The 27,243-nt window shown below is 33.4% G+C and overlaps 3 protein-coding genes and 1 long non-coding RNA gene across 4 annotated transcripts in view; 2 read left to right on the top strand and 2 right to left on the bottom strand.

Moving 5' to 3' along the window:
* The window catches only part of LOC125056191, a 109,876-nt gene that overhangs the window by 26,621 nt on the left and 56,012 nt on the right, over positions 1–27,243 (bottom strand). The gene's annotated exons all lie outside the window — the stretch shown is intronic.
* Positions 810–3,976, top strand: LOC125056184 (presenilins-associated rhomboid-like protein, mitochondrial). Its single transcript, XM_047659186.1, has 9 exons — positions 810–1,043; positions 1,120–1,309; positions 1,440–1,562; positions 1,755–1,917; positions 2,024–2,119; positions 2,860–2,984; positions 3,099–3,200; positions 3,385–3,482; positions 3,764–3,976. Exons 1-9 carry the CDS (start codon positions 997–999, stop codon positions 3,852–3,854), a joined length of 1,035 nt encoding a protein of 344 aa, XP_047515142.1. The 5' UTR covers positions 810–996; the 3' UTR covers positions 3,855–3,976.
* Positions 3,965–6,639, bottom strand: LOC125056185 (S-formylglutathione hydrolase). Its single transcript, XM_047659187.1, has 5 exons — positions 6,507–6,639; positions 5,956–6,179; positions 4,980–5,225; positions 4,534–4,753; positions 3,965–4,422 (listed from the first exon to the last, which is right to left on the bottom strand). Exons 2-5 carry the CDS (start codon positions 6,168–6,170, stop codon positions 4,240–4,242), a joined length of 864 nt encoding a protein of 287 aa, XP_047515143.1. The 5' UTR covers positions 6,171–6,179; positions 6,507–6,639; the 3' UTR covers positions 3,965–4,239.
* LOC125056189 (host cell factor-like) lies at positions 15,549–26,824 on the top strand. Its single transcript, XM_047659194.1, has 13 exons — positions 15,549–15,876; positions 16,057–16,164; positions 16,252–16,343; positions 16,909–17,083; positions 17,247–17,358; positions 17,740–17,865; positions 18,298–18,425; positions 19,698–19,897; positions 20,525–20,602; positions 21,977–22,138; positions 23,882–24,052; positions 25,367–25,550; positions 26,377–26,824. Exons 1-13 carry the CDS (start codon positions 15,726–15,728, stop codon positions 26,463–26,465), a joined length of 1,776 nt encoding a protein of 591 aa, XP_047515150.1. The 5' UTR covers positions 15,549–15,725; the 3' UTR covers positions 26,466–26,824.

The following is a 27,243-nucleotide window of genomic DNA, read 5'->3' as shown; positions in this document are numbered from 1 at the left end:
TTGCTGTAGTTGGAAAATTCAACGTTGAGCATTTTGCCGCATAATGCGCTCTAGTGCTGTAATTGGAAAACGCACTTAGTAGCCGTTCAATTAACAGCCTAGCCCGTTTAACTAAACGGCGCCTAGCTAGCCTAGCATAACTAGCAGCCTGAAAGATGTTCAGCCAGTTGATTAAACGGCTAGACAAATGACTTGGATCGATCTCGTTTCTTTACTTGCCCAGCTTGTTGACTGTTAATTTAAATTTAATTCCACTTTCTGCCACTCTCAATCTCGAAACGAAACTCTTCAAACTGTTCAACAAAGTTTCATGAAAAACATCAAGTACCATGGAAGAGTATAGTGACAATAATAATGAAATTTGAGTCAACTCAAGCAATTTAATTTTAAAAGAAATATTTTTATGTGATATTTTTCATCTCTTTTATTTCTTCCAAATATTGACTCTATCGGACGAATGGCCAAAGCATTAGCCAGCCAGTTTCTTAAAAGTTGTAACCATTGGTACGGCTGAATATATTTCAGGCCGCTAGTTAATCGGCGCCGTTTAGTTAAACAGCTAGGCTGTTAATTGAACGGCTAATTAAGCAAGTTGGCTGCGACATATATATATATAATTTCTCTATGTCCAAAACGCAACAAGTAACACAATCGCCGTTTGGGCTAATTTCTTCTTTTTCTCCATCACAGAATCTGTAGAATTAGTAAAAAATAAACAGTTACCGTTGTTCTCCAAAAAAAAAAACAGTTACCGAATTATTTTTATATCATATGACTTTGATGTTTGACATATCAAAGTCTATCAGTCAATATCAAAAAAAACTACAACTTACTAGTAACCATCAGTCAAAAACAAAACAGAAAATTTTTAATATTTTCCAATCCTATTTCAGTTCCATAAAACCGAAACTACAATATTCTTTTAAACTCTATTTAAAAAATTCTGTCTTGTAGAAAAATTATGTACTATTGAAAAAACCAAGTTAATATCAAATTATGTTTGTTCGGAATGTTTTGTCTGCGGCAGAATTAAAGTTTTGCTGGTAATATAATATTATCGACTTGGATTCAAAACGCCTAGAGCCAAACGTTAATTGCTTATTATCGTTTAAATTACAGCAAACCCATGTTGTTGAAGAAGCCTAATAATATTGGATATGCTCAGTTCCAACTAAGACAACCTTTTCATAATTCCCGGCGCAGTGCACGACGCCCCATTATTGAACCAAACCCACTAGAAATCCCACAAATTGAATCGGGTCCTTTAAATGCTAGTTCATTGGTAAAACCACTGCTTTTTACTGTAGGGGTAAGTTGCTTTACCTATACTGTATTAAATATTTTAAAACTTTGCATCATTGCAAATGCAATATAATAATTTGTTATTAAATTAGTATTTAACTTAATATCTTAGTGAAGACATAATGAAATTTATTTAGGTAACAGGAGTAAGTTTAGCTGGCTGTGTTATATGGGAATATGAAAATGTTAGATCTCATGCAAAAGCTTTTCTTAGAAGACCAAATAGCTGGCTCAATTCTCATCAAAGGCGAAACTCTCAGGTATGGTGTGAAAATTTGCTAAAATATAATTTTTAACCTTACATTTCTTTTAAGCATGCAAACTGTTTTTTTTTTTAATTTAAAATGCACATGCTGCATGCATGTTGTTTGAATAGGGTGTAATACCTACAGCTATGCATTTATATGCTATGAAATGGTAGAGTAATTAAATATTTTTTATATGTTTTACAGAAATCTGAGCCAGGTCCAATTAGACAATGGTGGGATTCGTTAAGAACTAATGAAAAAGTATTTTATCCTATCCTTGCTGCTAATTTATTAGTTTTTGGAGCCTGGCGTGTGAGAGCTTTACAAACCTTTATGATTAGATATTTCTGCTCAAATCCCTCTGGTAGTAAGTATATGTATTTTATTCTTTACTAAGTGTAGAATTTATTAAATTTAAGATTTTAAATTTGCTATTAAACATATTCCTAATATATAAATAAAAACTGTTTTAGGTGCAGTGTGTCTTCCTATGGTTCTATCAACATTTAGTCATTATTCAGGATTTCACTTAGCTGCAAATATGTATGTTTTATATAGTTTCATGCCAGGTATGTTGAGAACAATAGTTTTAAACAATTTATGATAGTTATGATAAACATTTTGCTTCCTTATCTATTTGTGACTATTTTTTTTAAATCTAATAAGCATAAGTAGGTGATCAGCCTTCTGCATATGAAACACATCAAATTGGTCTAAGGCATGCCAGTTGCCTCACGATTCTTTACCATTCATGGCAGTTTTAATGTGCATATTATCATACAATGATACACACGACATAGCATCAACCCACCCTCAATAATGACAGCAATTAAATACTAAAAGTACTTTTTAAGTTGCCGAAATTAGTTAAAACTGCGGAGCTGTGTACGTTATTTTGTCGCTTTATTGTCCTAGGGTCCTAAATAAACTCGACTATTGCTACGCATCATACGTACCAAACTTTCCAAGAAATCCGTTCTTTTTTTTTACAAATTGCACATGCTTGCATGTGCTTTATCACGAAGATGCCGTAATATCGCCAGATATGCATTAAATAAATAAAATAATACAACCTAACTACTGGTATAGTAACAAAAATAACAGGCAACGCAATAGCGTTCAAGTACGAATTGTTTTTATGTAATTACTAACACTAGAGTGAAATACACTTTCTTTTTCTAATACAGAATTTTCTATTCATTTAATGGCAAATCTTTGTAACATCTAAATAGGCACAGTCCCATGAGTGTTGTTGTATAGAGTTTACACTGTATTTACCCATAATTATTTAAGCATTTTGTACATCTAGCTGGCATTGCAGCATTGGGAAAAGAGCAATTTGTAGCAATGTATATGAGTGCTGGTGTAATCAGCAGCTTTGCCAGTGTTCTGTACAAAGTTATGGTAAATCAACCTGGTCTTAGTCTTGGTGCGGTGAGTTTCATATTTTCTACAAATATTTTCAATTTATAATTAAACTAACTCACCTTATAAAAGGCTAAGTTTAAAATTACACATATAGCAAATACTGTAATATATTATTTTCAGTCAGGAGCAATCATGGCAGTGTTGTCTTATGTATGTGTGCAATATCCTGACACCAAACTGAGCATAATATTTTTGCCAATGTACACCTTTGCTGCTGGCACTGTGAGTATTACAGAACTTTATTTAAAACAGTTAGGTTTAAAGGTGACATTAATTTTGTACCATGCTTTGTGCATGTCTGCTCATTTTTAAGGATTATATAAATTCATAGTTTTACTCTCACATAATAATTTTATGACTAAACCAATTAAGTTGATAATTTTCAAGATGTTATTATTGTTCTTAGGCAATCAAAGTCATTATGAGTGTTGACTTAGCTGGAGTTGTCTTGGGGTGGAAATTCTTTGACCATGCAGCTCATTTAGGTGGAGCATTATTTGGCATGTATGTATATTAATTCATAGTTTATAGAAAAAGTCTTCAATTTTTTATACATATAATAAATATATATTTAAAATAAAACTCTACTCTTGTACCAGCTCTATATTTTTAACACAGAAATATACCTTTTTATTAATTCTCATTTGTAAAATAGATTACAACCCATACTCTGTAACTTCCAATAGTGACACCGACAGTGATCCTGATCTCTGAGAGGACTTCAAGGGTTACATCAAGTTCACCTCACTATTGCTATTGTAATATCTTAATATAAAATTTTGCAGGGCATGGTGTTATTGGGGCGGCCTACACGTTTGGGGTAATCGAGATAAGTTTCTACAATATTACCACAGCTTTAGAAAAGATTCTAGATAGTATTAATTTAAACACAGAACTGTTTACAAAACCACTTTTGTGACTTCATGTTTCAAATTATTTTGATAGATTATATTTTAAATGGCATTGTTATCAATAAAACGAACTTACAGTTTTAAAAACTTTTTTATTCTTACACCTGTATTAATTACAAAACTTAAATGCATTTGGGGTAGATAAAGCAACAACACCAACAATGAATATAAAACTTAGACTTTGAGTGCATATTTACATGGAATTAATAAAATAAGTTCATAAAGTTTACCTGTTTAAAAATATGTATATACATTTATCACTACGAATTGCACACTTTGAAGAAGTTTTCAGATATAGCCATATCAGACTTGACTTTAAAGGACCAGTCTTGAACTGTACATTAAAAAAATTATGCCTTCAGTATTTTTGCATGGAAATCAAAATGTTCACCGATGTAAGTGGAAATATAATAATAGGAATGGTCATATCCCTCGCGTAAATTCAAAATGACAGGCATCCCAACTGAACGGCATGCTTCAACAAGATTTTCTGGCATAAGTTGCTTTTGGATATAGAAGTTATCAGCAGCACCCTGTAATCAAAAAGTAATTTTTCTTTCTTTTATGCAAACTTGAAAATAGGTATGTTCCTTATAATTTATCTGAAAACATTATTTATTAAACATACACAAAGTAAAATGTACCTGATCAATTAGAAGGGTAAGTGGTGGTCCAACATACTTCTTTACAAGTTCGGTAGCATCCCATTCCACCCACTTACTCTTATCTTCACCTAAATAACCAGTAAAAGCTTTAACACCCCATGGGCAGGCACTTGGATTGCAAATAGGAGCAAATGCACTTATTGATTTATATTGGCCTGGATTTCTTAATCCGGAAGTGAGAGCACCATGACCCCCCATACTGAAAATTAAACAAAGATTTAACATTGAAGGTATAAGAGAAGCTTATCTTTACACATTCAAATAAATATATATTTTATTTGAATGTCCCAATCCAATAACCAAATCAATTCAAAATGTATTATTTTACCATCTTAGCTTACATGAGACAAAAGTTTTCACATCGCTTTACAATTTTTTTATATACTAATTTATCTTTTTTCTATAATATAGTAGAGGTAACATACCTATGGCCCATTATACCAATTCTGTCTGCATCAACTACATTCTCAAATGCACTTAATATTAAATCATAAAGCTCTTTATTAACATAGCTTCCCATTCTATAGTTTTTAGACCAAGGATCTTTTGTTGCGTCTAAATAAAATCCAGCAGCAACCCCGAAATCCCATGATTCATCATCTCCAGGTATTTTAACCCCTCTTGGTGAAGTGTCTGGGCCAACAACAATGATTCCATGTTCCGCTGCATATCTAAAATCATTGACAATTTATATTTAAATACTTTTTAATTTAATAGTTTAATAGAAGTACTGGGTATAGAACTATCATTTACATAAAAATGGTAATTCTTAAGTTTTTTTATCTTTCAAGTGCATATTATATAAAAATGACCATATAATTTGATAATAAAGATAATGCAATAATAATAATTCTCAATGTGGCATGAGGTCAAGCAGTCAAATATAATAAAGTTACATAATGATAACAAGTTTTTAAATAATAACTATTATTTTTTGGTATGTAAGTATTTCTTCATATTTGTATGTAAGTTCGAATAACCTGTACTTTTTTAACTAAGTCTCAAACATCTAGTACTTCATGCTACTATAAAGCTAAATACTTGTAAAACTATGGGTGTTGAATATGCTGCATATTCAGTATAACAACACATTTAGGTTGCTATTAGGCTTGCCAAGGTTCTACAGTGCATCAGAAATGTTTACCAAGACTGGAACAAGCTTTTAAAGCCATCATTTGGAAAAGGGTGGCATAGCCCAATGGTATCCAGAATGTGTTGATCACAAAGAACAGCATGAGCATAGCTTTAAATTTTGGTTATTGCCATACCTCGCTAATGATTTTTTTGTTTTGATTACTAACTATTAAGACCAAATGTTACTAACTAAAACTACATATGGTAATTATCTAAAATAATGTTATTATAATATTTTACTATAATACCTACATATAAAATACGTACCTTTGAAAACCAGATTTTGTAATAAAGTTTTGTTCTGAGCAGCTTAACCCAGATAGGTAGAAAATTACTGGTAATTTAACATCACCACCCTCTGCTTGCGGAGGAAAATAAACAGAAAAATTCATTTTGCATTTAAGCTCAATCGACTGATGGGAGAATACCTTTTGAAGACCCCCAAAAATTTTATTTGATGAAACCAATTCTAGCCAATCCATTATAATTTCCTATAACAAAACGAAAAATTTAATTATCTAAATCAAAAGACAACCTTCAATAAAATTAGGGGTTAACCTTTCACGAGTATTCCTTACGAATAATCAAATAATAATCATATCAACGATTGGAAACAAAGTACCTATATGACGTCACCTACATTTTTGATAATAATTAATTAAACATGTGAATAAGGAACCTAGAGAACTTATGACTGCCGGTATCGAACAAATAATCACAATAATAAATTGTAATACTACCAATTATATTTTATAACATGTCCATTTAATATTACTGTAACTAATTGATTCTAAAGACTAAACAATCTTAGTTCTTACCGTTAAATTATTAAATTATTTTTTAATAAAATCCGTAACCCCGTTACAACTTACAAATTGCGAATGACAAATTAAAAACTAAAATGACACTTGTGACCAGTGTGACCGTTTTAAAAAATGGCGATCTATCAAAACTGCAAGGTGCCAGTACTAATATGTAACACCAAAACACATGCTGAATTACACTAAAAATATACTAAAAGAAAAAGAGGATTTTTTTATTATATAAAACACTTATTATTATATTATTTACTTTTTAATTTTACCGAAATGCGAACGAATGGAAGTGAGTGTTTCCCGCCCAGCCCAAAAATATATCAAAATGTGTTTTAAAATGTTGAAAGTTTAAATGTACCAAAAATTACCAGAATATAGTAGAAAGGATACCAAAAAAAGGGTGCGTGTACTTATTTACGCGCGTAAGAAGTTAAACTTCTTTGGCTTTCTTTATTTTTTTGTTTAAATATTAAATAATTAATAATAAATATTTAACGTTAATAATTTAATAATATTTAGTATATTATTCAATTATTAATTAATATTAATAATAATAATTATTATTATTTATTATTTTATTCATTCAATTTAATAACTAGGTATGTTTCATAACCTTTTAACTAAGTAACAATAGGTCTTTATGAAAAAGCATTGCTAAATTTCTTTGAAAAAATAATAAAAACTCCTTATCCTCCTCCGTCATTATGGACATTCAAAATTCTTGGCATAGCTGCTAACTTCACGCATATTCTATTTCTTTTTACTTGTAGATTGTCTTATTCCCATCTCGCTCGCGCACGCTCGGCGCCCGGCTGGTTTAAAAACTTCATACTGATAATTTTGTGTCACGGTGCGCGCGCATCGTAAAATTCACTCTCACCAATTTTTCATAACGCGCCTAAAGAAGTATAACTTCAGAAATACTAAATTAGTTACATGGAGCCCAATTTATTCCAATTTGATACTGAATATACTAAAAACGGTCACACTGCTTGTGACTCTTGTGAGTTGTGGCTTGTGAGAGACGAGAGTTTACTTGATAGTTGACAGGCGCGAAATACTTTCTTATACGTTCAAATAAAATTAAATGTTTAATGTCCAGCTGAGCGCCCACGATAACAGCCTCACTGATCATCACTAGTCAGCTTGTGGCTCTATAGATATCTTAGGAGCTGGCCTCTAATAATCGTTTCAATTATTTTGGAAAACAAGGTTATAGCTATCGGGCGATAGTTGGACGGATCAGAGCGATCACCTTTTATAGGGAGCGTATGTATTAAAGCGCAAAGGCGCGTTAGGACTATAGCACAAGTACGCAGCACCATTGGAAGGATGCCAAAATGCCCGCTCGACTTATGAATGTGTAAGGAAGGTAGAGCTTTACTCGTTAGATATGCATATGTAGATGCAGATGGCACGTTTCTGGAATAAAATTTCAGAGATCGAATTTCAGTGTATTGTAAAGTAAAAGTAAAAAAATTATTTAATCATATAGGTAATACAATGTACCTACACTTAAGAACGTCAAAAATAGAAATGTTTATGAAATTCTTCTAACTTTACATTTAGTGCCAGTTCTCAAATCAAGGGCGTAGAACGGAAGAGAAGAACTGGCAATAAACTCTCAGCCACTCTTTTAATCGCCATGTTTTTTTTACACAACGTTTGTAAGGAGCTGCAACTATTACACCATGTGCCACATGACATCTTAAGTAATAAATAATAATAACATAAATTAAAAACAAAGACTTGTCGTCTATCAGCAGGAGGCATGGTGAATAACTAACATCACCGCATACACCGTTCACAAGTATGACGCATGGTCACCCAAAGAGGGTTGACAGAGATTCCCTTAGGACAGCTTTGGCAAGCGACCAGAATGCTCGAGTTCCCAAAGGGAGGCAGGCCAATTTCACGCCATGTCTCTAACTTTGCCCTAACGATTTCCCGTTTGAAGGACGAGGCTGATTTATATTCTTTTTAAGGTTCACCGATAGTCGTATCACAGGATGTCGCTGCTTCTGCCCAAGCATTAAAGCATTCACGCTTTCAACGCAAGGCCTTGCAAGAGCGTTTATACCAGGGTTGGGACTTACCACAGCTCGGCACCGTAGAGAATTGAATAAAAAGTTGTAGTTCTCTGTTATCCGCGGCGTCAGCTCGTGAAGCGAGGTCTGGGAAGGCATGTGAACGGCGTAGTTCTCCGGACCTCGCCATGACCCGATAATCCTAATGGTGAGTCAACAGAGATTTAGTAGTTATGCAGTTGCAAAGTCAGCAGAAAGATCAACAAAGAGGATTTATGACAATCAACATCTGGTATTCGCGAGATCGCAGGGACCATTTTTATCAATCGTATGCCAAAGCAAAGACACGACAGTATCTTCCCGCGTGATCGCTGGTTTCAGACCCGAGTCGATAAGGTGGGCGTTAAAATCGCAAAGTATCACGATTTTAATAGTCAGAACCCTTAAACTATGGGACTTATGCCGGCCATACACACTACGGTCTACCGGAGAGGTCCACCTGTGCAGGTATGCCAGCGCAGGTAGACCGGAATGTGTGTGGGAATAGACCTGTGCAGGTTTTTGAACCTGCGCAGGCGACCGGCGCATGATCGAAAATCGATTCTTTCGACTGACACCGTACGGTGTACCTGTGTACGCTCCGATACACCGAAACGTCCCCATACACGCTACCATTGATCGGTTGACCTGCGCAGGCATACCTGCACAGATTACCTCTCCGGTAGACCGTAGTGTGTATGGCCGGCATTAGTGCGTTTTCCAATTACAGCACTAGAGCGCTTTATGCGGCATAATGCTCAACGTTGAATGTTCCAACTACAGCAACGCTTCGCACAATTGAGCACTCTCAAAAGTAATGCTCTCGCGTGCTTCTCGCAATAAATACCAACACAGTGACAGAAAATTGACCAGTGTTTTTCTTTAAGTTGGCATTTATCGAAAATTTCGTTAGTAAATATTATTTATTGTTGAAAAATTTGTTTCGTCGTAGATTTTGAAATTAATTAAAGTTATTTCAAACTGCTAAAAAAAATAAATATAAGTATGGATGAAGGTATAAAAAGTTACTTTTTTATATTCCACATTTAAAATTTGAATACAATTTTATTTTAAAATTCGGATCTGTAAACAAATTTATTTTTCAGGATTATACTCTTGTAAACATTGCAATGGTTTCGAAAAAGTATATATTTTTTTTAGAAATCATTTAAAAAAAATTACTCAAAACGTAAATGATGTAAACTTCTTACATGAAACTATACCTTTTATTAAACCTTTGTCCAATTACAGAGCATAATGCGACTCAGTGCCGCACAATGCCGCATTTTGCTGAAGCTTAATTGGAACATGAATTAGTTTTCAAAATGCGTTTTCCAATTACAGAGCATTATGCGACTCAGTGCCGCACAATGCCGCAAAATGCTGAAGCTTAATTGGAACGTGAATTAGTTTTCAAATGCATCAGCAGGGTGCGCTAAGTCAGTGTTGAAAAAAAAGAATGTTCTGAATAGAGTTAGCAACCTCATTAATGTATAAATAATGTGGTTAACAATAATAATTGGTTGAAAACTTTTTACGCTTATTTTAATAATCAAATTATTTAATTAACATTTTTTTTACTGAAATAAGAGAAAACCTTTAAAGAATATAAGGTTTTAACAAGCTAAATTAACAGTAAAGTATATAGTTTCATGTAAGAAGTTTACATCATTTACGTTTTGAGCAATTTTTTAAAAATGATTTCTAAAAAAATTATATACTTTTTCAAAACCATTGCAATGTTTACAAGAGTATAATCCTGTAAAATATTTTTGTTTACAGATTCGAGTTTTAAAATAAAATTGAATTCATATTTTAAATGTGAAATATAAAAAAGTAACTATTTATACCTTCATCCATACTTATATTTATTTCTTTTAGCAGATTGAAATAACTTTAATTATTTTCAAAATTTACGACGAAACAAATTTTTCAACAATAAATAATATTTACTAACGAAAATTTCGATAAATGCCAACTTAAAGAAAAACACTGGTCAATTTTCTGTCACTGTGTTGGTATTTATTACGAGAAGCACGCGAGAGCATTCGTTTTGGGAGTGCTCAATTGTGCGAAGCGTTGCTGTAGTTGGAACATTCAACGTAGAGCATTATGCCGCAAAATGCGCTCTAGTGCTGTAATTGGAAAACGCACAATTGCATCAGCAGAGTGCGCTAAGTCAGTGTTGAAAAAAAAAAGGGTGCGTGTACTTATGTACGCGCGTAAGAAGTTATACTTCTTTGGCATTATTAAAAATAGTTTTTGATTGCATGCAAATAATTAATTACAATTAAATAATCAAAGACTGGAAAAGGAGTCATTAAAGTCAATAAAGTTCAGTTTACATTTGAAAAATTAATTAAATAAATATTTATTATTATTCTCTTACATTAAACAAATAAAACACTATTTATCTTTAAAACATTTTTATTTCATTATACTATTTATTTTTAAGTGACTGTCTTCATCAGAATTTCGGTTTGTAATTTTAAATTAATCATTACTTGGTTGTGCATCTACGAGGCTTCTCCAAAACTAAAACTACTACTTGCTTTCTGCAACAAATAAGAGAATATTAATTTAAGCTCTGTCCATGCAAAACTTAAATTTTTTTATAATTCATATTATAAATTTTTTAACACATTTATATTAATATAATTATATAAATGTGTTAATAATATAATTTGTAGCACATGCTACAGACCTGGATAGCAACTTTCTTTTATTCTATTTAGAGATAGAGATAATTTAAATATAATACCGGTGTCTTCCTTGTAGGTTTCTTTGGAGTTGTTTGGGGATTCTTGTTGTTCAGTTCGACATGATTTTCTTTAACCTTTCTTTAATCCTACAAAATAATGAAATTGTTAAGTTATGTTGTCACTGTTGTGCACACCTTTGTTTGGCTTTTTTAGTATTCAAGTTATGTCAAAACTGATTTATTACCTTGTCATTGTTGGCTTTTGGGATATCAATTGTTTCCATAATGATTTTATTTGTAATATCCTGAAATATATAAATAACATCTATTAATTTAAGTATCATGGTGAGTGGTTCGCACTCAGGTATTAAGGTGTATTATACCCACTGTCCATTATAAGTGGGAATGGGCTCACTTCTGGCTGGACAGAGTTTCGGTACTACAAGTGCAACATGGATGTTTTGAGGTATTACAATATCTCTAACTACCTGTAGGGGAATAAAGTACTGTTGTGAGCATATGCCTATGCTTGAAAGGTTGAACCTTGAACATTACCATACATCATATTTATAATTAACATTCCTACCTCGACACCATCACAATCAAATTCATTGAAATCTACTTCAAACCGTTGCGGTATCATCTCTGCCATATCCATTGTGTCTCGAGAAGGTGATGGTGGCTTTGTTCCACCTCCAGTTTTAGATGTTTCACGGCGATAAGATGACAACTCTTTTTTTGTATTCAATTTAGTGCACTTCCACTGATTCATCAATTGTTTTTTGTCTCTTGTCCTTATATTTGCTAGATTAAATCTGAAAAATTACATGTTTTGATTAAATAATGTGGTCATTTTTTTGAGATGCAGGTACTTATTAAAATGTTTACTTCTCTGTTATATCGCTCCAAGCCTTCATTTTCTCCTTATTAGTATTCGTGCTTAAATCTTTGTTCTCAATTATTGATATATAGAATATTTCTAAAACGTTGCTGTAACAAACGCAATAAACATAAGCAATGAATAATGGTTCATGTTTCAGTTTTAATCAACAATAATACTCGATAATACCTACGGATAGTTAACCTCAATTGTATTGAAGCACTCAGGAAGGTTGGCACAGTTTTTTCACAAATATTTTATCATATTAATTAGTTTTGATTTAGATATTAAATTTAAATCACTTCTGATTATAATTCAGACGCACATATAAAATTCGCACTTGTATAATGAAAATAACTAGATACATAGATAATCTTTTATTTTAAACAATAATTCAAACTCCTATATTTGTTTAAAAGGTAAATGTCAATGTCAGATGTCAATTGTCATGGATATTCAAAATTCTTGTTAAGCTGCTAAGCTAAGAAATAGAATATGCGTGAAGTTAGCTTATATTCTATTTCTTTTGTAGATTGCGCACGCTATAATCACACTCCGAATTTTGTGTCATAGGTGCGCGCGCATCGTAAAATTTCACTCTCATCAAATTTTCATAACGCGCCTAAAGAAGTATAACTTCAAAAAAATGTTCTGAATAGAGTTAGCAACCTCATTAATGTATAATGTGGTTAACAATAATAATTGGTTGAAAACTTTTTACGCTTATTTTAATAATCAAATTATTTCATTAATATTTTTTACTGAAAAAAGAGAAAACCTTTAAAGAATATAAAGTTTTAACAAGCTAAATTAACAGTAAAATATATAGTTTCATGTAAGAAGATTACATCATTTACGTTTTGAGTAATTGTTTTTAAATGACTTCTAAAAAAATTATATTTATTTTCAAAACCATTGCAATGTTTACAAAAGTATAATCCTGTAAAATAAATTTGTTTACAGATCCGAATTTTAAAATAAAATTGTATTCATATTTTAAATGTGGAATATAAAAAAAGTTACTACCTTCATCCATACTTATATATTTTTGAAGTTATACTTCTTTAGGCGCGTTATGGAAAATTGATGAGAGTGAAATTTTAAGATGCGCGCGCACCTGTGACACAAAATTGGGAGTGTGATATAGCGTGCGCGAGCGAGATGGAAATAAGACAATCTACAAGTAAAAAGAAATAGAATATGCGTGGAGCTAACTTCACGCATATTCTATTTCTTAGCTTAGCAGCTTAACAAGAATTTTGAATGACCATGACATCTGACAATGACATTTACCTTTTAAACAAATATAGGAGTTTTAATTATTGTTTAAAATTAAAGATTATATATCTAGTTATTTTCATTATACAAGTGCGAATTTTATATGTGCGTCTGAATTATAATCAGAAGTGATTTAAATTGAATATCTAAATCAATACTAATTAATATGATAAAATATTTGTGAAAAAACTGTGCCAACCTTCCTGAGTGCTTCAATACAATTGAGGTTAACTATCCGTATGTATTATCGAGTATTATTGTTGATTAAAACTGAAACATGAACCATTATTCATTGCTTTTGTTTATTGCGTTTGTTACAGCAACTTTTTAGAAATATTCTACGACAATAAACATTTTAATAAGTACCTGCATCTCAAAAAAATGACCACATTATTCAATCAAAACATGTAATTTTTCAGATTTAATCTAGCAAATATAAGGACAAGAGACAAAAAACAATTGATGAATCAGTGGAAGTGCACTAAATTGAATACAAAAAAAGAGTTGTCATCTTATCGCCGTGAAACATCAAAAACTGGAGGTGGAACAAAGCCACCATCACCTTCTCCAGACACAATGGATATGCAGAGATGATACCGCAACGGTTTGAAGTAGATTTCAATGAATTTGATTGTGATGGTGTCGAGGTAGGAATGTTAATTATAAATATGATGTATGGTGATGTTTAAGGTTCAACCTTTCAAGCATAGGCATATGCTCACAACAGTACTTTATTCCCCTACAGGGTAGTTAGAGATATTGTAATACCTCAAAACATCCATGTTGCACTTGTAGTACCGAAACTCTGTCCAGCCAGAAGTGAGCCCATTCCCACTTACCTATAATGGACAGTGGGTATAATACACCTTAATGCCTGAGTGCGAACCACTCACCATGATACTTAAATTAATAAATGTTATTTATATATTTCAGGATATTACAAATAAAATCATTTTGGAAACAATTGATATCCCAAAAGCAAATAAAGCCAACAATGACAAGGTAATAAATCAGTTTTGACATAACTTGAATACTAAAAAAGCCAAACAAAGGTGTGCACAACAGTGACAACATAACTTAACAATTTCATTATTTTGTAGGATTAAAGAAAGGTTAAAGAAAATCATGTCGAACTGAACAACAAGAATCCCCAAACAACTCCAAAGAAACCTATAAGGGAGACACCGGTATTATATTTAAATTATCTCTATCTCTAAATAGAATAAAAGAAAGTTGCCATCCAGGTCTGAAGCATGTGCTACAAATTATATTATTAACACATTTATATAATTATATTAATATAAATGTGTTAAAACATTTATAATATGAATTATAAAAAAAATTAAGTTTTGCATGGACAGAGCTTAAATTAATATTCTCTTATTTGTTGCAGAAGCAAGTAGTTTTAGTTTTGGAGAAGCCTCGTAGATGCACAACCAAGTAATGATTAATTTAAAATTACAAACCGAAATTCTGATGAAGACATTAGAGTCACTTAAAAATAAATAGTATAATGAAATAAAAATGTTTTAAAGATAAGTAGTGTTTTATTTGTTTAATGTAAGAGAATAATAATAAATATTTATTTATTTAATTTTTCAAATGTAAACTGAACTTTATTGACTTTAATGACTCCTTTTCCAGTCTTTGATTATTTAATTGTAATTAATTATTTGCATGCAATCAAAAACTATTTTTAATAATGCCAAAGAAGTATAACTTCTTACGCGCGTACATAAGTACACGCACCCTTTTTTTTTTAGCAGTTTGAAATAACTTTAATTATTTTCAAACTCTACGACGAAACAAATTTTTCAACAATAAATAATATTTACTAACGAAAATTTCGATAAATGCCAACTTTAAGAAAAACACTGGTCAATTTTCTGTCTCTGTGTTGGTATTTATTGCGAGAAGCACGCGAGAGCATAAGTTTTGAGAGTGCTCAATTGTGCGATGCGTTGCTGTAGTTGGAACTGGGAACATTCAACGTTGAGCATTATGCCGCATATTGCGCTCTAGTGCTGTAATTGGAAAACACACTTAATGTTTTCTCTTATTCAGTGTCATATTTAAAGCTCTCGTCTGTTGACAACTGACTTATATTAAAACGTCAAAAAGTGACGCCAAGTTGGCTAGCCGCTAAACACTATGGACATTGGACGATTATTTGAATTTGTCAAATAGTAGATGAATTTGTGAATTATTCTGAGAATGTTCGGTTTTATTTGTTAATTGGGGTTCATAAATCAATCTTTATTTGTGAAAAACAATCCTTGTATAATAGATTGTGCAAAATGGATGCAGAAGCTCAATTACATGGTGATGTTTCCGATGGCGCGGAAATGTCTCCTTTGGTTGAAAATCAACCAGAAACAATTGATGAAATAGCGGAAGATAACATTACCAGCGAGCATTCTGATGCGGTTGAAACAACAGAGGGTGCAGGTAATCCATGTTTTCGTCATTGATGTGAATACATATTTTGCAACCCCAATAAGCATGAGTTTGATGTTAGGTGACTCGCTGCGATGCTCACGCCTCAGTAAAATATTTCATGTTTAACGTTAAAACGTGACTAATGTAAGAATTGTTTTGTCTTTCTGTTTTATTTGTACAAAATTCTAGCTACAAATGGAGGAGCACCCACAAGTAGCAGTGATCTCTTAGAACTGGATCAAGGTGGAGAGCAGGCAGATCATGATGAACCAGAAGTTGGTGAAGAAGGCAATCAAGGTAAGTAAAATACCTGAAGTATTGTTTCTCTGTGTATTGTTTCTTAAATATTTTATTAATTTACCCCGTAACCAACTGTTTGTCTAGAAGCAGAAGATGAAATGGATATAGATGAAACAACTCCTGGAGCAGTTGGGGATGAGTCTGCTTACATTGGAGACAACTGTTTATCAACTCCCGTAAGACATTTGTTTTTATCAAACTTTGGTTTTGTATGTATCTCTGCAACTCCATCCTGAAAATGTTTACCTAGCTTTATAAGTAGCGGCACGAAACTCTAGCGCTGACCGTTATTGCGCAGAAGTAAAAAATAAGGTACCTGAGGGGGGCTAGCGGAATGAAGAGCGTCGATTGGCTCTCCAGTCGCATTTTGTCCCCCGCGCGACAGTACATATGCGCAGCAATCCCCTCCACGTATCGGCCAGCGCTAGACTTACGTGCCGCTGGTTATACTTCAATACTGGACGATTGAATATAAAAACATGTTTAAAATCCTAATAAAAATCCCTATATCCTAGCAAAATGATGTACTACAGATTTATAGAGCATCAACAAAGTCTGTGCTATGTCAGACTATTACATATTGTGATTTGAGATGTCTAACTATTACATATTTAATAAAAAAATCTGTTTTGCTAGCCTGGAAGAAACTCTAGTAGTTACTCAAATATATATTCTGAAGAAGTGTAAACTAATTTATAGAGTTTATAAATAGTAGTGATAATAATATTATTGGTTTTATAGGCTGTGACTGAAGATAACTCTCCTCAAGAGAGTGAGGGCTTAGATCTCCTTTTAAAACAAGAAGGTCTGGATGAGGATACGGCTGAACGAGGTGAACAGCAAGAAGAGTCTCCTGACCAATCAATCAGCTCTGCAATGCCTATTGAAGGTGATACTGCACCAATTATTAACGATGGTTTGTTTTTTTTGTTTATTTGGTTTTTTCTTTTCATCAATTTAGTTATGAAATATATTTTCATAAAAGTTTTATAATAAAATTGTATATAAGTTTTATTTATTTAATTCATTCTTTCTTTAATATCTTCATATAAATGTTTATTTTATTCATCTGTTAGCAGATGAGTCAAGTACAATGGATGAAGATATGGGTGGTGGAGAAGGAGTTGCCAGCAGCGATGATGTTAATGATATCAGCAGTGCTGCACAGGACATTCTTGGAACAGCTATTAGGTATAATCATAGAAGATGTATTTTATATTTAGGTATAGTCCTAAAATCGCCTTTTCATGAGATATTCATAAAATTTTGGCTTGAAATAATAAAATGCTAGTAAAATTAGTCGGTTTTTTCAATCTTTTCACCATTAGACAGGGTGAAACCCAGTTTACAAAGGCTTAGGCCTATAATTTATTATTGTTTGTATACTGTCTGAAATATAATGATTATTGTTTAAAATATAGCTAAAAATTTACTTTAGGTCCTAACATACAAAAAATTAATTACAATTAGTTACATATATAACAAGTAGGAGACAGATGTTTATTAGTGTTGTAAGTAGTAGATGATATTATTTGTTATTGTGAATGAAAAATATTTTGTGGTTCTGTACAGTTCTAGCACTCCAGAAGTCGCTGACATAACAAGCAGTGGGCAGGGAGAGCCAACTCTTATCTCTTCCACAGCCAATGGACCTGCATTACTCCATTCCTTCACAATACTGCCGCAACCCACTAATGAGTGAGTATTATATTCAGGAAAATTCAAAATTATATTTGTTAGAGAAACTTGAAACTTATTAATCTATTTCTTTAAAATGAATGCTTAGACAAGGCAAAAAGGGAAAATCTATGTAGATAACATGATATGCTAACAGAAGCATTAAATAATTTATTTTTAAGGAAAATCTATGATAATTTAATGTTAAAGAATATTATGAACTTGGAACTTCCTAATAAAATATTCATATTTTATCTCTTCTACATAACATCTTCCTAATAAAAGTTCATAATCTATCTATCTATCCCTCTAGTAAAAAAGCATGGGTCCTATGGAATATTATATTTCTTACTGTCAGCAGTTAACAATCCAAAAATTTTAAATTTTTTTTGTAAGTTCTGATTCTAATCATATGATATCTGACTTTTAAATGAAAGAAACTTATAATTTCAGTTTTAGTGATGCAGATACATCTGAAATGGAAGGAGGGGCAGACACAATGCCCGCTGTGAGTGAGTCCTTGCCAATACTCACAATGACAGCAAACGGAGCTGCTATTCTATCTCCTAACTTATTGCAAGGTATTTTACAATTTACTACTCTAGAGAATTTAAATATGACAACGTCCGCCGTTCCACAACTGAGCGATTTTCAAGGCAGTTTTTGCCGCGCACCACCACTTTGTGGAACCAGCTGCCCATTGAGGTATTTCCGAACCAATTCGACTTAGGGTCCTTCAAGAAAAGAGCGTACCGATTCCTGAAAAGCCGGCAACGCACTCGCGAGCCCTCTGGCATTGAGAGTGTCCATAGGCGGCGGTATCACTTAACATCAGATGAGCCTCCTGCCCGTTTGCCCCCTGTTTTATAAAAAAATAATAATAATAATGGCATGTCATATATATGTTACCGTAAAATTGTAAACACTGTTAGATTGTAATCTATCTCGCGAGATTGTGAACTGTCGAAAGATTGTTAACCTCAACGAACTGCTTACGATTTAACGTATTATTATTCGGTAGATTGTAATCTATCGAAGTGAAACCGTCAAATTACAATCTTAAAATTGTTAAATTGTTAATTGATTACCTACTAAGTAATGAATAAATACTTGATGTCACAATTCTTGAAGTGCATTCAGTTTATTTGACTGATTTGCCGTGTTTCATTCCTAACTCTATGGACATAGAACGATAAAGCCGACCAATCAGGGACAGCCTTCGGACAGTTAACAATTTGACAATTTTAAGATTGTAAATTTACGGTTTCACTTCGATAGATTACAATCTACCGAATAATAATACGTTAAATCGTAAGCAGTACGTTGAGGTTCACAATCTCGCGAGATAGATTACAATCTAACGGTGTTTACAATTTTACGGTGACATATATAAGGCAAGGATATTTAGTATGGGGTGAGTTTTCTAAAATTTATTCACTGACTTGTGTAACGCGTAATAAACAAATGAATGGTTAGAATGAATTAGACATGTATTTTTTTACAATCGTATATTTTTTTGGGATTAAAATCTTCAAAGTATACGATTGTAAAAAAATACATGTCTAATTAATAACCGGGTTTATTAGTAATTAATACTTGGGTTTATTATAAGTCGGTTAATAAAAACTAACAGTTAACTAAGCATTACTCAATGGTACCTACTCGGACACATTATTATTTTACTAATCTAAGTGCAATTAAATCATCATCCCTCTGTAAAAAAAAATCGGAAATCGAACCGACGAAACTACATACAAGATTCGTAGATTTTTTTAATGAAGTAGCTGTTAAATGCCCTCTATAGAAAGATCATCGTAATTTAGATAAATTAATAGCCAATATGAATACTTTAGTGGCAGGCAGTGGGGTAACTGACGAGGCTGAGGGTGAGGAAGGAGCGAGCGGGGGGGTGTCGTCATCGGGAGGTGGCGCGGCCGAAGAGGGGGCCGTGAGCAGCTCAGGGGCAAATGGGCAGCCGCCCATCCCGCCCACAGATGCTGCCCACGCGCTGGCCACCCTTGCGAGTGCTGCCTTACATCACAATCAAGAACAGGTGTGTATGACGGAAGGTATTTATCTATTAGTAATTTCAAAGCCTTATATTTCTTAAGCTACGGTTTCCTAGAAAAGCGGTGCCGTTAATAACGGCCGTCTTTACGGTGGCCAAGCTGTGGTTTCTTAGAAAGTAGTGCGACCGTATTTTTGAAGTGTTATTCCAATTTCGTTCCCCAAATTTTGCTTCATCTGAGCTTATCTGTACTCTTTGGATTTTATATTGTACAAAGTTTCATGATTTTTAACAAAATCAATTAATTGTTCATCATTCCATCCAAGTCATTGTATTAATTAAATATGCGCACCGCTACACGCGAAAAACGTTGAACTACTATTTATCACCGCTATGACGGCCGTCATGCAAATGACAGCAGCGCCATTTGACGTTACGGTGACACTCAACGTTAGAAAACCTACTCCGATGTTTTTTTATAGATAACGTATGGGTGACGTCACCCAACGTTACATTACGGCCGTTCGATAACGGAACCGCTTTTCTAGGAAACCGTAGCTTTAACAAAAAACGGTTCTATATCAGAGATATTAGGGACGCCACTTAAATACAATACTAATACAAAATAAAATTGTATGATTAGTAAATTCATATAAAAGTTTTTTTTTTCAGCCTGAACAAGAAGAACAAAAACCAAATGAAGAAGACACATGGTATACAGTTGGCATTGTGAAAGGAACTACATTTACAGTGAGTATACTTTAAATGTATATAATAGTATTAAAATTAAAATATCTTACATATATTATGTCTTACATATATTATGTCAAGTGACATAAATTATACATCGTCGATCAGACGGCAAAGACAACATTACAAAAGAGTTTATATAAAATACAATATAGACAAGAGTTTGTATAGGAAATATATTATTTTTTCCTTAAATATATTCATGTGCTTTAATCTCATGAAAATGTGCATAAAGCATAATCTGAAGCCTATTTTACTCGGTAATAGAATTCATAAAAAGCAAGTTTTGAAATGACTCAAGTAGTTTATAAATATGTCAGTATCAACATACAAATCTTTCCTCTTAATTATTTTACATTAACCTATTAAAAAAGGTTACATGTATAATAACTTATTATTAACGTCTACATTACCGCGCGGTACCGAATGTCAAAGCGCGGCGCGCTCCGACCCGCGCGCAAAATCTTGAACCGCGCGCTTCCACGCGGCCGCGCGCGCCACAATTTTTACAAACCTGTATCGACCTGTTCAGTTGATCCGCGCGGCTTGAGACGGAAAGACACATAGATCGATGCAAAATGAGTACCGAAGATGAAATTGTGCCTATCAATTTGCTTATCGACGAAATTGAGAAATAGATGCAATTTGGAATCTCAATTCTAAAGATTATTCAAATAAAATAATAAAAAGAAGGTTAAAAAATTTATCTACGTGTAACCTCAAGTCGGGATACAAAGTGACAAACAGGCTGGAAGAAAGTCTGTCACTTAAAATTGGATGCACCCAGTATCGTCTTTGTCTTCTTCTACGACGTCTCAGTCTTCTTTATAAAATCCATAAGCAAATTGCCTCCTCCACGTCCATTGTCAATCAATGTTGAAGCCACACTGGCGCGCGTACATATACCGTCACGTGAATGCTCCAACTACGCGCGGTTATCTGAACTTAGCCTAACACTATCCGACTGAGACCGAAATATACTTTATTTCTTGTATAAAGTTGGCAAACCTAGTCTTAAATGCTTAACAAGTTCTGCGTTACTTCGTTATCTAGATTTTTTAAAATTTTGAAACCGCAACTCTAAAATTTAAGAGCAGTGTTGCACTTTCTATATGCGTATTTAGAAGTCGCTAGTACGGGGAAAGAAAACGTCGTGAGGAATGTCATCGCTTATACCCATAAGTCGACGGAGTGGTTCAGACACAGAAGGCTGATTACTCACCTTCCTATTAGGAACAAACAATCACGCACCTGAGTCCCAGACCTTAAAAGATTTTTTATAAGAGTTTAGGTCGACTATATGTTTATAGAATAATATATTTAAATGATGCTATTTTTTGACTTTGTACATACAGATTTTTAACTTTTTACCAGGTTCAAAACTACATTTCTGATCCGAACATAGAGCTATCAAATTTATCGTTGGACAATCTGCCAGACCTCACTGAGTTGTCCACGACGCCATTGGAGCACGGCACAGCGTACAAGTTTAGGATCGCCGCCATTAATTCCTGTGGCAAAGGGGACTTTAGTGAGGTATGTTTAATCTCATGTTAATCCATCTTCCCGCAAAATTTACACCCATTAAACCGTATTAAAAAATTTAAAAATAGTGAGTGGATTCCCACCGCGCGGAAGAAGTGAAACTACTAAAATTAAAAAAAAATTTAATGTTTATCAAATCAAACTAAAATAACAAGTAAATGAAATATTGAATATTATAAATTAAAAACAAAAATAGTGAATATTACAAATTTAAATAGAACAAGTACTTATTTCAGCTAATTTCACGACGCTCACACTGTTTACTTCGCCGCATAGCAAGAATACCACGCGCAGATCCCATGATCTACCGACTCATTCTCTTTCTCTCTCCTACTTTTTACCTTTGTATCTTTCTTTCGCTCGCTCTCCAAAGCTCGCGCTGGCCCGTAACAGGTATACTACGCGCATGCGCTCGAGTGCCACGCATTCACTCTCGCTTTGACGCATTAGAATTTTCACTTCAATAACTTAAAATTGAGGAAAGAACAGCAATCTTAAAATTGAGAAGCGATTTGGAATATGAACTAAACTAGTATAAAAATCTTTTTTCTTCTGTTTATTTTTGGCCGGCTGTTTTGTTTTCGATTAGTGTCGAAACAACAATGTGCTATTTGACAAGATTCTGAAAATTATTTCAGATTATTCATTAGTGACTAGTGGATCCTCTACAATTATTGTATTTTTAATTTTGTTGAGTATTGGCTTGAAAAATTGAAACTTAATATTCACAATTTTAGTATCCCACCAAAGCGCTTAAGCTTAGGTTTCCTAGACAAGCGGTGCCGTTAACTAACGGCCGTCATTTTACGGTTGTTAATAACGGCCGTCTTTAATTTTTATCATAATGCAAAAACCGCCACCATTATCACCGCTACGACGGCCGTCATGCAAATGACAGCACCGCTATTTGACGTTACGGTGACACTCAACGTTCTCTAGAAAACCTACTCCGATGTTATTTATAGACAACGTATGGGTGACGTCACCCAACGCTACATTACGGCCGTTGGAGAACGGCACCGCTTTTCTAGGAAACCTAAGATTTATGCAAGATGACGTCGCACTAGTCCCGTCTGACGCACCATGTTGTACACACGTACACAAGTTATTTTACTCCATAACGCTTTTTAAACCCCCATAAAGCCATCGTTTTACTATGCGGATTACTTTACCCTTTATTTTTCGTACTTTCAAATGCTATTTGGTAGGAAAGCACAAACCTACTGACTCTTTTACGATAAAAATAATAATTTAAAAATACTAAAAAAACACGCTTTTAAAGCACATCAAACTAAAAAGTGAAAAATAATTCGATTGTTGACTCGATAGACGAATGGCACAGAGCGCCCCACACTTTTTCACAATAATACCAGTATTTTTTGTTCATTACCATTTTCAGCCTAAATTAGGAATTATTTTTCACTTTTTAGTTTGATGTGCTTTAAAAGCGTGTTTTTTAGTTTTTTAAACTATGTATATTTATTTTTTAGTTTAATTTTTTTAATTTTTATTCGGATTATTGCATTGTCATCGATCTTTGACAAGTGCGCAAAGTTTGAATTAAATCTGTCCGTTAAAAGTGGGTCAAAATCGAGTCCGAAGGAGTCGGTTACATACATACATACATACAGGTAAAGCTAATATAAAACGTGTAAAAACGGACAAAATGCATCTGCCCGAGCAACATAACATTTATATACATTTTTTAAAGATTTTGCAATGTTTCTATTACAGGAAGCAGCATTCAAAACGTGTCTCCCTGGATTCCCGGGCGCACCTTCTGCCATCAAAATTTCAAAGTCCGTGGAGGGCGCACACTTGTCATGGGAACCTCCGCAGGTCGCAGCCGAAGGCATCTTCGAGTACTCCGTATATCTTGCTGTACGCTCCAGTTCACAACAAAAGGTAGGACAGCTAAAAACGCGCTTATCGATGCATTTTATTTTATTTTGTAAGGAATGTATAGAAATATAAATTATAATTGTTATTTTAATGATTTATGTTTATATTTGAGCAGTGTTGGACTAGTGCCTTCAGCGTGCGACCCATTCCATTGGTCGTAGGTTCGATCCCTGGCTGACTTTATTTATGTGTGCGCATTTAACATTCGCTCGAACGGTGATGGAAAACATCGTGACAGGCTTAGACCCAAAAAATCGTCGGCGTGTGTCAGGCATAGAAGGCTGATCTCCTACTTGCCTATTATATTGACAATTGATCATGAAACAGATTCAGAAATCTGAGGCCCAGACCCAATTAGGGTTGTAGCGCCATTGATTTAATTGAATTTTTGAAGTGAAACTTCTTTATCGGGGTTGGAATAAAATTTAGTGTAACATTTTTGCGTTACGCGTTACATTTTTCCGTTACGCGCCATGTTGCTTTTTGAAGTCAAACTTCTTTATCGGCGTTAAAATATGACATATGGTATGTTTTTGACTTTGAAGTTTGACAACGGATTACATTTTCGACTTGAAATTTGCTAATCGCAATTTGCAGCAATTAATTTGTAAATTGTATGCTAGGCAGTGGGCAAATTTACTGTGTTTAAAGAAATAGTTTCGGACCTCTAAACTTAAAACAAACCAATTATGGCTCTGCGTACAACAAAGGTTTTATATAAGTTTCACTTCTTACGTGTGTACACCTAGTACACGCACACATTTTTTTATGTTTATAATGCTAATGTGAGTAAACTTACGGCACTTCAAACACATTTGGTTTGGTATTCTTTAAAAATTTTACTACTTATTATTACGTAATTGACAATATGTCATAAATATAAATTGAAAAGTTATCAATATAATAGAAAGAAAAATTGTGTATTTAGTAAAAATAATACAGTTATTAATTCAGTAAAAAATACAGGCTTACTATAACCAAACTTGAATCGATACTGTACAAATCTCCTCCAGAAACACATGCATACCCATATCTCAAAAATACTGAATCGATTTTGATGAAACTTTAGTTTCCGAGAAAATGTGGACCTACACGAAATTTAGTACATTTTATGTTTTGAAGCCTAAAGAATATTCTTATAATTCAAACTGATAAATCTCCTTTTTGAATCAGTCAAAAATAGGAATCATTAATGTAACGACGATTCCAGTCTATTTTCAACACACATTTCTGTAAAAGCCGTAGACAATTTTTGTTTGTGTTCTTAAATGTTGATCTAATTTAATTAACATTCTTATATTAATGAAAAATTTTCAGGAATCAAAGAACCAGCTGGCCTTCGTACGCGTGTATTGCGGTAAAGCGAACACGTGCGTAGTCCCGCAGTCGTCGTTGGGCGCGGCCCACGTGGACTCGTCAGCGAAACCCGCGATCATATTCCGTATTGCAGCGAGGAACGATAAAGGCTATGGACCCGCTACTCAAGTCAGGTGGCTGCAAGGTGTGTATCTTTATTATATCTATATATATAAAAATGAAACCCGTATTCCGTTGTCACGACATAACATGAAAACGGCTTGACCGATTTGTCTGATTTTTTTTAATAATATTCCTTGAAGTACGAGGATGGTTCTTACTTAGAGAAAAATAAAAAAAAATTGAGTGAAAAAGTCTAAAAACAACACTTTTCTATATTCCCATACAAAATATTCGTAATAATACTTAAAAGTCAATTTGAACTTTAATACCATATAATAAAGTTCAAATATTAGTGGAGGGGTTCCGGGAAGGTAAATTTTTATTTTTTGACATAATGTATTTGTTGTATTATCAACTTTCTTTTTTTTATCTTACTAGCTAGACCGGTGTCCCGAATAGCAGAATAAGTATTAAAAAAAAATAAAGAATCGACTGTTAGGCGGTAAGATGTTCGCCAGGCCAGCTAGTATATATATAATTCTTCTGTGAGTGTGTATGTCACTGAACTTCTCTCAAACGACTGGACCGATTTTGATGAAATTTTTTGTGTGTGTTCAAGAGGATCTGGGAATGGTTTAGATTCACAAATCAGCCCGCCAGATGACGCTGCAGTCGGTACTTTCATACTTTGCTTTACTAATCGCTTGAAATATCATGCGGGACAACGTCTGTCGGGTCCACTAGTTTTTATATAAAACTGAATAATAATAATAATCCTTTTTGATTTCATAAATAAAGGGAATATAATTAGTCAAATACTCGGTAACTTCAGATTTCACAACTCGAAATGATTACTGACTTTTTTATGTTTTACAATAGTTATAAATGTTCCTTACTAACTTTTTCAGATATCAAATCAACGGGCGTAAAGCGAGCAGGCGAAGGTCGACTTCCGGGAGCTTCGCCCTCAAAACAAACAAAACAAGTACTGCACTAAACTTCATTTAGAATAATAATTATTAACCTTAACCTAAGTACTTCCAGACACTAATTGCCAGATAAAACTAAAATATTCTGTAATTCATTCAACAATGTAATTTGAAATCAAATTATTAAAATAAATGTATAAAATGTATCTCCTGTTAGAATTGTAATTCGTGATCTGGAAGCATTGTTACGTGCCTTTTGCACGGTAGTTTTACACATATGTATTTTTTTAAGACCCTTGGACCCGCGATGTATTAGAATAATTTTGTAGAACCGCAATAAGTATGTAAGATTCGAATGAATAGCGTAAGTGAAAATTATACATGTTATGTAAAATACTTGACAGAGAATAAACAATTTTTATAAATTGTCTTGAATTTTTATATTTAAAAGCGCACGCCCTCTTTTAAGGTCACTTATCAAGAATATTAGTATAAAGATTTGGAAAAGTATAATGCTTATTTTTAAATTTTAACTAAGCTTAGGTTTCCTAGAAAAGCGGTGCCATTAACTAACGGTCGTCATTTTACGGTTGTTAATAACGGTCGTCTTTACTTTTTAACGTAATGCAAAAAAAAACATCATTTTCGCTCGTCCAAGTCACGTTTCCACTCATTGTATTAATTAAATATGGGCACCGCTACACGCGAAAAACGTTGACTGTTTATCACCGCTATGACGGCCGTCATGCAAATGACAGCACCGCTATTTGACTTTACGGTGACACTCTCGTTCTCAAGAAAACCTACTCCGATGTTATTAATAGACTGTATGGGTGACGTCACCCA

This window comes from Pieris napi, chromosome 14 (genome assembly GCF_905475465.1).
Source record: "Pieris napi chromosome 14, ilPieNapi1.2, whole genome shotgun sequence".
NCBI classification, from domain to species: Eukaryota; Metazoa; Arthropoda; class Insecta; order Lepidoptera; family Pieridae; genus Pieris; species Pieris napi.
The sequence above is the reverse complement of the archived record's forward strand: the minus strand, read 5'-3'. Positions and strand labels throughout refer to the sequence as shown.